At 52.6% G+C, this 16,079-nt stretch overlaps 1 protein-coding gene across 4 annotated transcripts in view; it reads right to left on the bottom strand.

Annotated features, from left to right (window-relative positions):
- Positions 1–16,079, bottom strand: part of Nos1 (nitric oxide synthase 1) — a 129,339-nt gene that overhangs the window by 58,122 nt on the left and 55,138 nt on the right. For all 4 annotated transcript variants that reach the window (XM_048342877.1, XM_048342876.1, XM_048342878.1 and 1 more), the window contains exons 2-3: positions 13,253–14,321; positions 2,234–2,360 (exon numbers count right to left, since the gene is read on the bottom strand). In XM_048342877.1, the coding sequence (XP_048198834.1) occupies positions 2,234–2,360; positions 13,253–13,953 (828 nt within the window). In that variant the 5' untranslated portion in view covers positions 13,954–14,321. The remainder of the gene's footprint in view (positions 1–2,233; positions 2,361–13,252; positions 14,322–16,079) is intronic.

Below are 16,079 nucleotides of genomic sequence, written 5' to 3'. Positions count from 1 at the left end.
GTGTCCCTGCCCTTGACCATGAGGGTCTTTGCTTCTATGCTGGGGCTAGATGTGTGGTGGGATCCAAGGCATCGAGAGATGGAGATCTGGATGATGAAGGAGGGGCTGACTCATCCCATCCACTGTCACAGCCCAGGCGAATGTCAAAGGCAAGGACCGCAAAGTGCAATCCTCCCATCTCCATCTCTGAAGGTGCTGGGATTAAGTGTGTGTGCTACCATGTCTGGCGCTAAGGAATGCAATCTGTCTCATCTTTCTGGGAGTATGGGAATTTCTTGATCTCTCCCTACTTTGCCATTTATAATAGACATAAAGGCAAAAAATACTTAATTTCCACCCTAGCGTTAAAAGAAAGGCAACAGCACTGGTGTAATAAATGACAAGGGACATGGTGTGGATCTGAGCACAGCTGGTATCTGGTCAGAGGCTGTGTCTTTTTGACCTCCTTGTCTTGGGAGGGCTTTTCCTATAGCTACAGCCCTTCATTTTTGGTTAGGACAGAAACTATGAAGGACTGTAAACCATTCTAGTTTATTAAACTGTTCTTGGACCACTGATGCTTCAGTGTGGCACTGATTATTTTTGTTGTTGTTTCCAGTGGGGAATGAACCCAGGGCCTTGTACATGGCTAAGCACATGCTCTGCCACTAAGCTCCGTTCCCAGCTCCAATGTGGCCTTGGCTTCGGAAGAAAACGTAAGAATTTATCATTTTGCTTTTCCAGACATTCCTAGGTGTCAGACTCAGAGGGTGTCAAGCCCTGGGGTCGGGAGTCTGATTGCTATGGGATCCCACCACTAGTAGCTAAGGAGAGCAGTTCCCTCCCGAGAGCAGGCCCATCCCAAGCCTTGTAGGTCCCTAGTCCTTAATTAGATGAGGGCTGAAACCGTGCCATCCAAGGGGCGATGCAGGGGAAAGGAAGCAGGCCACACCCCCTCTGTCCTGACTTCCCTATTGGTTTCTGCTCCGAAGCAAGCCACACCCCTCCTCTCTGAGGTTCTCATTGGTCACTCTATCCCCGGGGAAAAGAAGCAGGCCACGCCTTTTCCTTCCCAAGCTCCTTATTGGTCACCCACTCCCACAGTGAAGGACATCCAGCCACACCCCCTCCTTCGTGAGCTTGTCATTGGTCACTCTGTCCTCACGTAAGGACAGGATGCAGGCCACGCCCCTCTTTCCAGAGCTTCCCATTGGTCACTCTGCCCCTGCTTTGCTGCTAAAAGGCAGAGGGTGGATAGGAAATGCACGGACCTCCAAGGATTGCTCTGGCCTGGCTTATCCGCTGTCCAGGCAAGGGGAAAAGAGGCATTGCTGATCTATAGCCAAAGCCAGCCACTCCTGGAAGAGGAACCGACTCAGCTGTCAACGCACATTTCAGCGGATTGGCAAAGGCTAAAATATTTGGTGACAGATGGGAGTTGGTGAGGCTGTGGGGAAACAGTCTCCTACTTAGATGATGGGACTGGTACAACCCCTGTGCAGAACAATCCGGCAGTCTGTGCCTGAGTCATCAACATACTCGATCTCCGACTTGACACTTACACTTGTAGGAGTTTATTCTAAGTCTAGGCATGAGCCAAATGAGGTATCTGCACAAGGTCACACACACCATAGCACTGTCATAGCAAAATAGTGGCAATGGCCCAGTTACTGGTTCGGACATGGGGGACTTCTCAGTACACCGATGGTATTGCTGCACAGTGGAATATTATGTAGCTATGAAAAGAACTAATATTCCCTTTATCCACTAAAGAGATGTATTTCCTAGATATATTGATACATGAACAAGAAATATAAAAAATAAGATGTGAACTCTGTTCTCATTTGTATAAAATAGGAAAATAATGCACGTGCAATTTATCTGTGTAAGCATAAAACACTGCTAAAAGTACATACAAAAGCGATTAATATTGACAGCTTCGGTGGCGAGAAAAGCTCACATTAATGTGCCCTTGATCTCTTTCAAATTTGGAACCACATTCAAACAACTGAAACTTGAAAAATGGCAAGTCTCACAAGCAAATCCAAGCAAAACAAACCGAGGAACAAAGCCAAAGTTCTCATCCCAGGATCAGCCCTCCTGGCCGGCCTCCGAGCTCTGAGGCCATGGAGCCTGGCTTCCAGCTCAGCTTGGCTGGAGATCTGCCTCTCTTCCTCCCTCCCTCAGCTTCCCACCTACCTGCAGGGCTCAGGCAGGCCAGCGTGTGGGTGCCAGGCCGGTGTCCCGAACTCACCTGCTCCTTCTCTGAATACGGGTTGTTGAGGACGACCGGCACGCTGCCCTTCCCCCACAGGTCGTTGAAGACTCGGTCATTCTCCCCACCGAGGGGCAGAGCTCGGTGTGCCTTGCTGTCCAGATCTCTGCAAGGTAAGGAGAGCCAGGTGAGGAGCGGGCCACGTTTGTGGTCCCGAATCTGTTCAGCACGTCGGCTTTCCCCCTGTGTGCCTTTAGGTGGCGCCAGTGAGCTCTGGGCATCTTATGCCCAGTGACTTGGAGGAAAGGGGCTCCATGATCACGTGCTAGACTTGACTCCTCTTTCTCCCACACCCCACTTCATGGCCCTGGGAACCCAGGAGGCCTGTCCACAGCATGCCACTTAATGCTGCAAGAGGCAGGAGATGGGAGGGTCAGAGAAGTCCGGTGGGCCAAGGGGACACAGGCCATTCCAATTCCAGCCAAGGCTTTGGGCTTGCCTTGAGCACAAGTTCACGATAAACAATGGGAGTAAAGGGAGCATAAGCAAACAACACAGGACCCGTGGCCATAGCCAGCATTTAGTAAGCACTTCCTGCATGCCAGGCACTTGATGTGCTTTTTAGAGGCGAGTGATAGCTAATCACAGTTATCAATCATGTGAGGACACCATCGATGTCATCATTGTAACTACCGAAATCACCTTCATCGTCATCACCATCACCATGGTCACCACCACTATTATTTTGAGAATCATTACCATCACTGGCATCTTCGGTACCATCATTAAAGTCATCATCATCCTCAGAATCACCGGAGAGGTTCAGTCATGAGCTTACGCACAGCTAGTGATGGTGGATTCAAACCTAAGTTTGTTTCTGATTCTGAAGCCTTTAAAAAAATTTTTTTTAAATTAAGTAACGTACTTTAAAAATCACTTAACAGCGTCTTATCTGTAAGCCGCTCCTTTTTTTCCCCTCTCCTCTTTATTCTTTCATTTCCTTTTTTTTTTTTTTTTCTTGAACTCTGAGCCTGGGCACTGTCCCTGAGCTCCTTTTGCTCAAGGCTAGTGCTTTACCACGTGAGCCACAGCACCACTTCTAGCTTTTTTTTTTCTTTTTTTTTTTTCTGTGATTTCATTGGAGACAAGAGTCTCATGGACTTTCCTGCCTGGGCTGGCTTCAAACTGCAATCCTCAGATCTCAGCTTCCTGAGTAGCTAGGATGACAGGCATGAGTCACTGGTGCCTGGCTCCTTTTTTCTTCCAAAATCCTGCCTGAGCCTCCCGAGATTATAGGTATGCACCACTATGCCTGGCTTGGGAGCCTGACGTCTTCCTCATTAAGCTACATTGGCTCCATGCCTTTGACCTCTAACAGGCCCTGGACAAGGCTGTCTCAGTTAGATGGCACAGGCTGGCTAATCTCTGAGATGGAGACAGGACCCGATGGCTCAGTAGCCTTGTGTCACCCTTGTCCTCCCACCCTGTGAACATTGGTCTCCTTCACCCTCACCCTGTCCCTCTGGATCCTCCCACCCAAGTTCACTTTGCTGTAAATCTGATTCCTGACGTTAGGCAGTGCACCTTGCTCTGTGGTCCAGCTTGGGTTTGATCCCAGGCCTTGGGTCTGTCCCTTGTCTAGCATCCAGCAGCTTAGCAGTGCTCAGCCAGACCACTCCCTCTGGGTGTCACATCGTCCCTGCAGTCCGTGTCACGGACGCTTCCGCTCTTCTACTTAGAGAGGTTTGCATTTACCAGAGGGAACATTCTGTTTTGCCCTCTTCCAAATGACACCAAAATATGCCCAGCGTGCCTCTGGATTGCAGACGTTTCCCCAGTCCGCGGTCATCGCCGTGGTGATTAACCCGGGGATTGTCTGGGGAGGAAGCCGTTTTCTCACATTGCCACTCAGCTCCATTGCGGCTGGGAAACTCCCCACCCCAGCTTGTCTCATGATTGATCGCGGTGGGAGAGGAGAAGGGCAATGGAGGTGGGCATTGGTACCAAGCCCCAAGCACTTGCACAGCACTCTTTGAGTCTAATCTCAGCAGACATGAACAGCCCTGCTTTACAGATGAGAAAACTGAGCCAAGCTGAAATTGTTTTGAAGTCTGGGACTTGAGCTTGCTAGGCGAGAGCTCTGTCACTTGAGCCATGCTCCCAGCCCTTTTGCTTTTATTATTATTATTATTATTATTATTATTATTATTTTGCTTGTTTGTTTGTCTCCTTCTCCTGTCTAGGTCAGATCTGGAGCAGGATCCTCCCACCCCTTGCCTCTGAGCAGCTGGGATTATAGGCATACATCGCCGCACTTGGCTCAAGCTGGGATTTGAAACTAGGTCTGCCCGACACTTATTCCCTGTCCTTTCCTCGTTACAAAGTACAGATAGGCAAAGCGAGTGAGGAGGTTCATTCTAGGCCAGAGGCCACAGAGCGAGCAGGAACTTCTCAGAAAGTTGGTCTACAACAAAATTACAGGGTGAATTTCCCGGGTGATTTTTGGAACTTGTGGGAGCTTGCAGGAAAGCAGTCTTCCTTTAGTGTCATTTTCTCTGTAGAAGCCACAAGCGCCTCTGTACAAACGATGCATTGGGGTGTTTTCGCCGTATTCGCCTCACGGTAGGGTGATGCCCGAGGAGCAGGAAGAGTATTTTAAATAAGGGACCCAGGAGGCATGGAGGTGGAGCTGTCTTGCTTCCATCCACTCAGGCGCGAATCAGAAAGGGGTTTCATTCCACTCCGGACTCTCAGTCTGTCAGGGACAAGCAGGTCAGAGGGGGAAAGCTGGTCGCCTGGAGTTTACCTACGTCGTGGACTTTAAGGAGCAGCATAGTTTGCTTTGTGGCCGCACGTGCTTAACAGCCTTACATGCCTCGCGTGCTTTACGGCCTTGTGTGCCTGGCAGCCAAGCAATGTTCTGTGGGCCTGCAATGCTTTGTGGCCTAGAAATGCTTTTAAGGCCTCCTAATGCGTGGCGGACACGTGCAGCTTTGCAGCAGGTGGCAGCGCGCGCACGTGCAGTATGCACATGTGCAGCCCGAGTCCTGCAGCAAGTGGCAGTGTGCGCATGTGCAGCGCGAGTCTTGTGGCAGGGGGCAGTGCACACCTGAGCAGCGCGAGTCCTGGGGCAGGCAGCAGTGCGCATGTGCAGCCCGAATCCTGCGGCAGGTGGCAGTGCACACATGAGCAGCATGAGTCCCGCGGGAGGCGGCAGCGCGCATGTGCAGCTCGAGACCTGCGTCAGGCGGCAGTGTGCGCATGTGCAGTGCGAGTCCTGCGGCAGGCGGCAGTGTGCGCATGTGCAGTGTGAGTCCTGCGGCAGGCGGCAGTGTGCGCATGTGCAGTGCGAGTCTTGCGGCAGGCGGCGGCGCGCGCATGTACAGTGCATGTCCTGCAGCAGACCGCAGCACGTTTTTTCTAGCTCTGCACAGAATGGTGACGACTCCTGTTGGTTGCCGCCATCTGGCTCAAGTCGGCGGCCACCAGGTATGAGACCAAAGTGACTCCATTTTGGAATAGAAGCAGCCATGTTAGAGTTAAGTTGAAAACACAGCTACCGGAAAAAACCACAACTATGTGCCCACCCAGTAACTGACCAAGCAACAGATAGGGGGCAAGCTGCAAGCAACAGATAGGCAAGCTGACCTAGCCAGGAATAAACCATTGCTGTTTTGAAATGTGCAGATGGCCCCTAACCAACCAGGTTTGAAAAGTAACAGCATTACTCCAGGTCGACCAATAGAATGGCTGTCAACATGGAAAGTTCCCAAAGTTGTTTGTTCACCTGTATAAAAAGTGTGCAATCCCCTGTCTCAGGGCCCTGGTCTCTCAGCTGCGTCTGGTGAGCTCGTTGGCCCGGATGTGCATTTGCTAATAAATGGCACCTTTGCTTTTGCATTGATCCGGGTCTCGGTGGTCTTTGGGGTATCTGGATTCTGGCACTACACAGGCACACGTGGCCATGAGGCCCTTGGAACATGGAGGTTGTCCTGAGTGACAGAGTTTGAAATTTCGCTTTAACTTGAACGGAAAGGGTCATGGGTGCTTGTGGCTGCCCTGGGAAATGAAGATACACAGGCTTCTGAGATGAGTGACATGTCTCCTGTGGTCCAGGCACGGGTGTTAGTATCTCTACTTGAGCCGTATGGACGCTGTCCCCTCTTAGTGCCAGAGCTGGTGAGTTTGGAGATTATGGGCTTCTCCTCGGCCCTCTGCCTGCCCCCCTTCCTGAGGAACTCAGTGCCTGCCTTCTGCCCTTCCCTGGGTGAACTTTTGTTTCCCCCCTGCTGAGAGCCAACTCCTACACATCCATCAAAGCCCACTTTATACCCCATCTCCATCTCTGCTGGGAACCAAACAAGGCCGCACATGGAAAATGCCCTGCACACAAAATGCCTGGCACACAGCACTAACTAAGCACAAGCTATGTCCATCTGCATTTACAATGGAGACTGAAGCCTGGAGAGGTGTGTCTTTCTCAGGGGGCTCATAGGAGAGAATCACTGAACATGGCTGTCTGGTGGGCAAGGGGCTCCCCCTCTCCTCCTGAGGAGCTGTATACTTAAATATAAATATTGGATATTTTCGATGAATAAAAGCTAACAAATTGTCTGTATTCCTCTGGTAAATGCAATGTTGGCAATTGTTTGTCATTCCTTCATGGAAAAAACAAACAAACAAAGACCTCACCAAAGGAGATGGATTGAGCTTCTGGAAATTTCTGAGTGACGTAGTGATCTTCTGTCACTTTCCTCTGCTGCTGCTCGTGCTCCCAGATCCCACCCCAGCTCACCACAGCGAGGTAAGACTGGAGCTGTCCCGCTGTGGACGGCTTACACCCTGTGTAGTATGAGATGCTGAGCCGCTGCGGCCAGGAACAACCTCCTTTCTAACTCTGACAACCAAAGTTGTCTGTGGATGTCGTGCACTTGGACTCTTCCCTGGGACCCAGCACCATAGCCCCACGCATCCTGCTCCTCCCAGTCACTGTTCTGTGACTGCCACCCTGCTACCCAAAGGTCTGCGAAGACTATTCCACTCCTTGTCTCTTGGTCTCAGATGTGATGGAGGGATTTGCCTTCACTAAGTGGCTCCTGGTTCATCTCCTCTCATGTCCTCCTCCTGCCCCCTCCTGCTATTCTGTTTCCGGGGCCAGGTGTGCAAATCTGCCTCCCACCTGGCACGCATTTCCTAGTTGGCAAAAGCGAAACTACATCCCTTTGGATGATCAGACCCAGGCCAAGGGCTGGGGTGGCATCTCGTCCTTTGCAGGACCTTTGCCAGGTCTCCCCTCCTCCCACAGATACTTCTCGGCAGCCAGGTCCTGTGGTCTCTTGCACAGAAAGGATGAGGTTCTAGGCTTCATGCCATAGGAAGCCTACATGTGAGTCAGGGAGTCCAGTGATGCCCACTAGCCAGCCCTGAGGACCCAGTAGGGAGCAAGTGGGCCTGGCACACAGAGAGGCGGGGGCGACTGCCTGACAAGGCCCAGCCAGAATGGCCGGGGAGCAGTTGGCCCTGGCAGGAAGCCCTGCCCACACTTCCAGTGGGCACCACGCTTTCTCTGTCTCCCACTCCTCCTTGCTCTCCACCCTCCAATGGCCCTTTGGCTTCTGTAACTATCTGTTCTTGACATGGCAGGCTGAGTTACAGCAGAAAGCTGGGAGCTGTGGATGGGGGAGTCTTGGTGAAGCCTTTCTCCTTGAGAATAGAAGCAGCAGATGGCCTTCATAGGTAGAAAACTCTGCTCTCTTTTTTCATCTATTAAGTTTTATTGTGGGGTTTATCAAAGTTATTTCTATAAATGCATATTACATACTTTGATCATATTTACCCCCTTTGTGATTTTTGCTTATTCCCTACCTCCCAAAAATCTTCTTTGGGGACTAGGGATTCTGTAAACATTGGCACCAAGCAGGGAGTTGAGGGCCCTTGAGCTCAGGCACTGTCATTGCTCTTCACTATTATTTATCTCCTCCTAGTACTTTGTGTGTGTACATGCACACACGTGTGTGTGTGTGTGTGCATGCGCCAGTGTATGCCACTCCTGAGGCTTGAACTCAGGGCCTGGGTACTGTCCCTGAGCTTGTTTTGCTCAAGGCTGGCACTCTACAGCTTCACTTCTGCCATTTTGGTGGTTAACTGGAGATAAGAGTGTCATGCACTTTCCTACCCAGGCTGGCTTTGAACTGCGATCCCCAGATCGCAGTCTCCCTAATAGCTAGGATTACAGGCATGAGCTACTGGCACCTGGCTAGCCCTTGGGTTTTGAACTTCTTGCTCAGTAGGCAGGCACTCTGCCACTCCACCACTTGAGCCATGGCCCCAGCCCTTTTTTGCTTTAGTTTTATTTTTTGATAGAAGCACACACGTTTATGTCCAGGGTCAGTTTCAGATAACAATTGCCCTACCTCCTCTTCCTGAGGAGCTGGGATCACAGTCATGAGCTACCATGCCCGGCTTTACAGTTCATTACTAATATCTCCAAACTGGGCAGGATTCTCAGAGCCATGCCAGCAGAACTTGGGCTCGTAAAGACAATGGTTAAGGAGGGTTGGGTTTGGATGCTGGGAGGTGGAGAAGCCACCTGCCCCTTCCTGGCCCCTGCTGCGGGCCCCTTGCCAGGAGGTGGCCTGGTGTTCATCTTTTCCAATATACAGTGAAATTGGTCCTCCATTCCCCTCGGCTCCTGTGCCTCGGATTTAACTCACTGTGGATCACAAAAGCTCTGGGAAAAAATGATATCTGTACTGAATATGTAAAGCTATTTTTCCTTGTCATTATCCCCTCAACAATACAATAGAAGAACTATTTACAAACCATTTCCATTACATTAGTGAGATTAGTAATCTGGAGATGGCAGAAAGGAGACAGGAGAATGTTTGTAGCTTCTAGGCAAAAACCACATCATTTCATTAATGGCACTGGAGCATCCACATCTAAGGGGGTCCTGAAAACTGTCCCCCTCCCAGGGATATGAAGGGCTGACTTATGTTTTTGTGTGTGTGTGTGCATTTTTGTTTTGTTTTGTTTTGTTTTGTTTGCCAGTCCTGGGGTTGAACTCAGGGCCTGACTACTGTCCCTGAGTTTCTTTTGCTCAAGGCTAACACTGTACCACTCGAGCCACAGCAACACTTCTGGCTTTTTCTGTGTATATGGTACTGAGGAATTGAACCCAGGGCTTCATGCATGCTAAGCAAGCACTCTACCGCTAAGCCACATTCCCAGCACTGACTGTGTATTTTGAGATGTGGGAAACCAAATTTCATGAGAAATCTCTTGATTAGCCTATATCACACCGATCTGCCAAGTTTGTGGCCCCACAGGAGACTTGGGTAGGTGCCAAGGGCTCCAACTCCAGGTCGCGATCCTTGACCTAAAGTAGGTTCAGGTTGGGGACATGGGGGTTGAGGAGCAGAGATTTTGGATGGGGCACAGAGTGCCTGCCCGGCTGCCAGGAGCCTGCCCACTGCTGATATTTGCTGGTGAATATCTCGAGACTCATCTGATCCACACACTGTTAATACAGAACGAGAAACTGAGGCCCAGAGAGGTGGAGGGCTTTCCTGAAATAAGCAAGGAGCAGGTGGCTGGGGACATGGTCCCTAGACTCCATCCAGTGTGGCCTCAGCCATGGGGAGGAGGAGGAGAAGGGCATTCGCCAGCATAGGACCTGCTTACAACTGTGCCACAAAGCTGGATGGATGAGGGAGGAATCTGGGCCATGGCCCCCAAAATCCTGAACTCGGACCCATCTACACAGCTATGGCTTGCATGTGGTTTCACTGTGTCCCATGAAGGGCCTGTGTTGCAGGACCTTTAAGGGGCGTGGGCAGGCCCCCTCTGCAGAGGGACTTGAGGGGGCGTGGTCATGCGGGGGCGTGGTCAGGTGGGAGCCCAGGGCTTCCAGGTGGAGGGTTCTCATCTAATTCTGCTTAGCTCTCACAGTGGAGCTATTGGAAAAGTGCAAACCTGGCCCTCACATCCTTCTGGCTCCCTGTTGTGCTCCCTCTTCCCTGATGCCCTCAACAGAGCAGGGCCAAGGCCAGTGCCTACCCCTGAACTTCCAGCACTGTGAGCTAAAGAAACATCACTTCTTTATGAAGTAGCCAATCTTGGGGATTTTGTTATAATACTCTAAGGTTACTTCACAGATGGGGTGGGAAATTCAGAATGTTGAATGTCAGGCGGACCTGGAATATTGTTGTGACACTGGCTGCAGTCCTGTGTCCCTACTATGAGAGATGGTACAGAGACACTGACACCAGTCCTAGGCTTCTGGTGGTGTGAGGATAGAAGCAATAGGCTGCAAGCCCTGGAAGGCCAAGAACGGGGCTCTGGGAGCTAGGAAAGGCCTGGCAACAAAGACCCTAGGAAAGTACCTGATCACTGATACCCTGATGGGATTCCAGTTCAGCCAGACACACTTCAGACTCAAGACCTCACGGACCATGTGAACATAAGGGCGCTTGTCCAGGCAACTGAGTTGGAAGTAATTTGTTATAACAATTTGTTGTAACACTCCTATAATCCCAGCTGCCCAGGAGGCAAAGGTAGGGGGATTCAGAATTTGATGCCAATCCCAGCAAAGACCCCATCTCAAAAATGAAATCAAAACAAAAGGGCTGGAGGTGTGGCTTCAGTGGTGGAGTGCTGGTTTAGTGTGGGCAAGGCCCCAAGTTCAATCTCCAGGAAAACACACACACACACACACACACACACACACACACACATAATTACAATAAAAAGAAGAACAAGATGATGGCTGGGAGGTTGCGAAGCTCACAGAACACATGGAGGGCCCTTCTCTAGCCTGGTGAGGCTCTCCTTCTCTTTAAGGATTCTAGGCCCTGAATACCTAAAGACTGGCATTGTCCCTAGCAGATGACATTCCAAGGTGAAAGCCATACATCTTCTAAGGAACTGAGCTCAGAAGAGCCGTGTGTGTGTGTGTGTGTGTGTGTGTGTGTGTGTGTGTGTGTGTGTGTGTGTGTGTAGGGCGGGGCTGACCTGCTACTGCAGATGGATGCTGGACTGGACCGGGGACTTTGGCCTTGGCCTCTTTAGAGCCTCCCTCAGGGCAGTGAGCTGAGTAACCTGGATATTCTCCCCCCCAACAGCGCTTTAAAGCAACCGCTCCCAGAGCAGGGAACACCAGAAACCTAGGTCTGCCGTCTTCCTGCCTGCCACCTGCCTCCAGGACCAGAGGACGGATGGGCCGTCTCTGGGTAAATGTTGCTCCCACTTCTCCAAGGCGGCCATGAGGAACAGGAGAATGAGCGGCGTGAGAGCAGAGGTGGAGTGGTACTGTGAACCAGTCCAACCCCCAGAACTCTCAGACTGGCAGGGATGACCTGGATGGTTGGCCCCGTGTGTGGGGGCCTCCTTGTGGCCAGGACACAGAGCTGACCCCACCTCATCCCTACCGTCTAGACCAGGAGGACAAAGGGCCCGACAATCACACAACCTGCATACTGGCTCTGGTCCGACACCCCGGGCTACATCTCACATAGAAAGACAGCTTTAAAACATGGTTTCACACACACGTACACACACACCTGAGTAAATCAAGGAAAGATTGACCCACTGTCTCACCAGGGGGTATGTGGCCAAGCCACACTGCTGATGGAGTATGAGCGACCACACTGAGACATGATGGTCCTGGGTGGGCCTCAATGCTAAGTTTAGGGGTGCAGGCATCTAACCTCCAGCTAGGCTCACCCTGACTCCAGCTGATACATCCCAGGCCATCTTCCTGCAAATTTCTACATGCTGTCTCCTTTGTGTTGTAGTTAGAGCACAGAATTGATGAAAAACAGTATAAACTCTGGGAAGGTTCTTTTCTTCGTGTGTGTGTGTGTGTGTGTGTGTGTGTGTGTGTGTGTACTGGGGTTTGAACTCATCACCTGGTGCTTGCAAGAGGGGCACTAACTGTGGAGCCATGCCTCCATCCCTTTGTGATATATATATATATATATATATATATTATATACATATTTCTCTGGTTAGAGTCTTGGGTTTTATCCTAGGCTAGCCTCCATGTGTGACCCTCTTACTATACTTGCAAACGACACCCCCCCAGCTCAACACGGCCCCCCCACTGCCTGTAGATGAGATAAAGCTCTACCCTCAGAGCCTAAAACACATAGTAGGTCCTCCCCGCGTACCTGTGAAATGAACGCATGCACAGGGAGGGAGGCAACTGGACTATAACGCAGACACCCAGAAACCCCTCGCCCCAGAGGTCTGCAAATGTTCCTGGGACACTTAGGGGTCCTTTGGGAGGGGGATTCTCTGGGCTTCTAGGTGGCTTCTGAGTCTCCCTCTGCATGAGTCCAGCCCCCTCAGGCCATGGGGGGGGGGTCTGAGAGTGGGGGGGAAGAACAGAGAAACTGCCTGCTTGTGCTCTCGTGCCCCCCCTCTATCTCTATCTCTCTCCCTTGTCCTGACCTCCCAGCCTTGCTGCTGCTTCCCACCTTCAGGAGATATGGCAGGGCCCACCATGTCACCAGAGAGCCAGAAGGCACAGAACTGCTAAACAATAGCCGCCCGGATCCTGACCTTTAAGTTCCTGCATCCCTGTAATCTCGGCAAAACTGATTTGGGCGAGTTGTGCCTTGATTCCCTTCTCCACTTGGGGATCTGCCTCTGCCCTCAGCTGGCTGTGGGGAGGAGAAAGCAGCTGAGACAGACTGAGGCAGAGATGGAGGCTGAGGTGGAGGCTGAGGCTGAGCAGGGCTTGGATCTTCCCATTCTAGGGGTCCTGATGGTGGTGGTGGGGTCACATGGAGGAAGACAGGCAGCCATGCTATCCCTACGCCCCCCCCCCCTTCCCACTGCCATGACAACCCCTTAGCTTTGGGTTCCCTGGCCACCGCTCTCGCCTCTTACAATGGGGATTTCACTTTGGGGGACTTCATGGGTGGCTGTGTGGCATGGACGGGCATGGTGGGGGTGTGAGACAGCTCAGGCTGGTGTCTGAGCACTGGGCCCATGTGTGCGCGCACACACACACACACACACACACACACACACACACACACCTGGGCAGCTTACCTGTCCACCTGCACTCCTGTCTCCTTTGTCTCCGTCTTGGGGGGTCCCCCTCTGTTAGCCGCTTTCCCCCCTGTGGTGAGAAGGTTCAACACTGGCTCAATCTCTCTGAGCAGTTCGCTGGCCTCCTCGTGGTCTCCGAGGAGGCCCGTGTTGGGGCCTTTCTTGTCCAGGGCCAGGCCGTTCGCCTGGGTGTGCTGACCCACTCCCTGTCCATTGTCCTGGGTGTGCTGAGGGCCCTTCTCTCCAGCTCCGGCTGCTGCCAGCCCCTGCTCCCTGCTCCCCGACGGCAGGGGAGCCAGGTTGGCAGTTTTGGCAGAGGGCCCCAGAGGCTGGGTCACCCGGATGGTCTTGGGGGTGCCATCCCCGGTGAAGGTGGTCTCCAGGTGAGTGGTGAAGCCCTCGGGCCCCCGCAGGATGAGGACCACGTGGGTCTCGGAGGCGACGCCCCGGAGCACCTCCAGGGCGCTGTCGTAGCTGAGGTCCACCAAGGGGCGGCCGTTGACGGCCAGAATGATGTCCCCGGCCTGGACGAGGCCACTCTGCTCCGCGGCCCCTCCGCGGATCAGATCCGAGATGATGACGGGGGGCTTGCTGACACGCTCCTTCACCAGGAACCCCAGGCCCCCCACTTTGCGCTTGAAGAGGCGCACCGAGATGACGTTGGGCTGGATTTGCTGGACGCCGAACACAGGCTCTTCCATGGTGCCCGCGCCCGAGGGTGCGGGGTGCTCACCCCACAGTCCGTCCAGACCGGGTTGCTTCGGCAGGGGCAGCGGGGCTCCGGCTCGGCCGACACGAGAGCTGGCCGACGCGGGCTGCCCAGGGCTCTATGCTCTCCGTCCGTGACGTGGACGGGGCGTCACCGGTGGCATGATGACACGCGTCTCCCTCCTCGCTGGGGCTCAAAGGAAGCAGTGAAGCCTGGGGACCTGTCCCGAAGCCGCGGGTCAGGCAGGCGGGGGAGGATCACCGTGGGATGGATGCGTCTAGAAGTGACGCACCGTGGATGAGTCTCTGGGCATTTTGGTCACGGCTGTTTGGATGCCTATGAGAGCCACGGCTTCCGGAGCTGGAGAGAAGGACACAGGGGAGGGGGTGAGAACAGAAGGGGAAACAAAGGGCTAGAGCGGAGCGCTTCATATCTATCCCTGTCACAACCAGGACGGAGGGAGGCAGAGGTGGAAGTACGGCAGTGGGAGGCCGCCTGGGGCAAATATGAGAGTAAAGCTCTCTCTCTCTCTCTCTCTCTCTCTCTCTCAAAAAACGAGAAAACAAAGCCCCAGGCCCGGTGTTTTGTGACGCTTGCCTGTGCTCCCACCCCGTGGGAAAGTGTAAATAGGAGGATCAAGGTTCAAGGCTGGCTCCAGGCTAACGTGCATGACTCCATTAGAAAACAACACACAAATACCAAAACGAAGGCAAAAAGGGATGTGGCCCAAGTGGTGCAGTGTCTGCCTAGCAAGCCTAAAGCCTTGGGTTCAAATCCCAGCACTCCTGCTGCGCCCCTCCCCCCCCCCAATAAAACTAGGATCGGAATGACAGAAAAAATGGACACATACTGACTACCCAGGAGATTTAAAGTCAGTGTAGAAACACGATCCATCTTCCAGGAGGGGAGGCCCACCTTTTCAAGAGAATGCAACTGCCTAGCTGCAGCCAGGACCAAGGCCCTGAGAGACCCCAACTCCCCCAAGCCCCCAAAGCTGTAGCCAGCCAGCTTCAAAACCAAATGACAGAATCACAAGGCCTTTCTTATCTCTTCCGATGGCGAGTCACCATCTAGAGTTATCACTCAGCCTCTCTAGCCCCCAGGGAAGCCGCCGACAGCCAGGCCCAGAAACCAAATGACAGAATCACAGGGACTCTCTTCACCGCGCCTGCTTGTCACTCAGCTGCCAGCCTCCTGGGGTTCGCAGTTTCCCTTCGCAGCTCAGGAGCTGCAGCTGGCACAAATCATCTTTGGGTTCTCCATCCTCGGTGCCTCCTCAAGCCTCCAGAAAGCAAACCTCCTGGGAGGACAAGGGGGTATGTGTGTGTGTGTGTGGGGGGGGGTGACATGCCTGACTCAAGTTCAAAACCTGAGCTCCATTCCAAACATTGAACATGGGCTGGGAATGTGGCCTAGTGGCAAGAGTGCTTGCCTCGTATACATGAAGCCCTGGGTTTGATTCCCCAGCACCACATAATATAGAAAATGGCCAGAAGTGGCGCTGTGGCTCAAGTGGCAGAGTGCTAGCCTTGAGCAAGAAGAAGCCAGGGACAGTGCTCCGGCCCTGAGTCCAAGGCCCAGGACTGGCAAAAAAAAAAAAAAAAAAGTCCTGCCAAACATTGAACACCAAAGAGATGGGGCCAGCCAAAACTCTGGGAGATGTCTGCATCCCACCGACCATCTAAAAAATACCAGGGCCAAGCGTGGTGGGATATGCCTGTAATCCCAGCTATACAGAAGATAGAGGTCGGAGGTTCTCTCAGGTTGGCCCTGGGTGAAGCATGAGATCCTAAAAGGAACATAATAGGACTGGGGTCACGGATCAGGTGGTAGAGTGCCTACCTAGCAAGCATGGGGCCCCAAATTCTAAATCCAGCACCACTAACTAACTAACTAAATAAGTGGGCTTTGGCCCGGTGCTGGTGGCTTATGTCCAGATTCCTAGCTACAAAGGGAGGCTAGGATTTGGAGGATCACAGTTTGATGCCAGCCCAGGGATGAAAGTACTTGAGACCCTCTTCTGAACCCAAGGCTGGGTGCCATGGTAGGTGCCCGTCATCTCAGCTACATGAGAGGCAGAGATCAGGCAGACCATAGTTCTAGGCTAACCTGCACAAT

Source organism: Perognathus longimembris, chromosome 3 (genome assembly GCF_023159225.1).
Source record: "Perognathus longimembris pacificus isolate PPM17 chromosome 3, ASM2315922v1, whole genome shotgun sequence".
In the NCBI taxonomy this organism is placed as follows: domain Eukaryota; kingdom Metazoa; phylum Chordata; class Mammalia; order Rodentia; family Heteromyidae; genus Perognathus; species Perognathus longimembris.
This window is presented reverse-complemented; position numbering and strand designations above follow the sequence as displayed.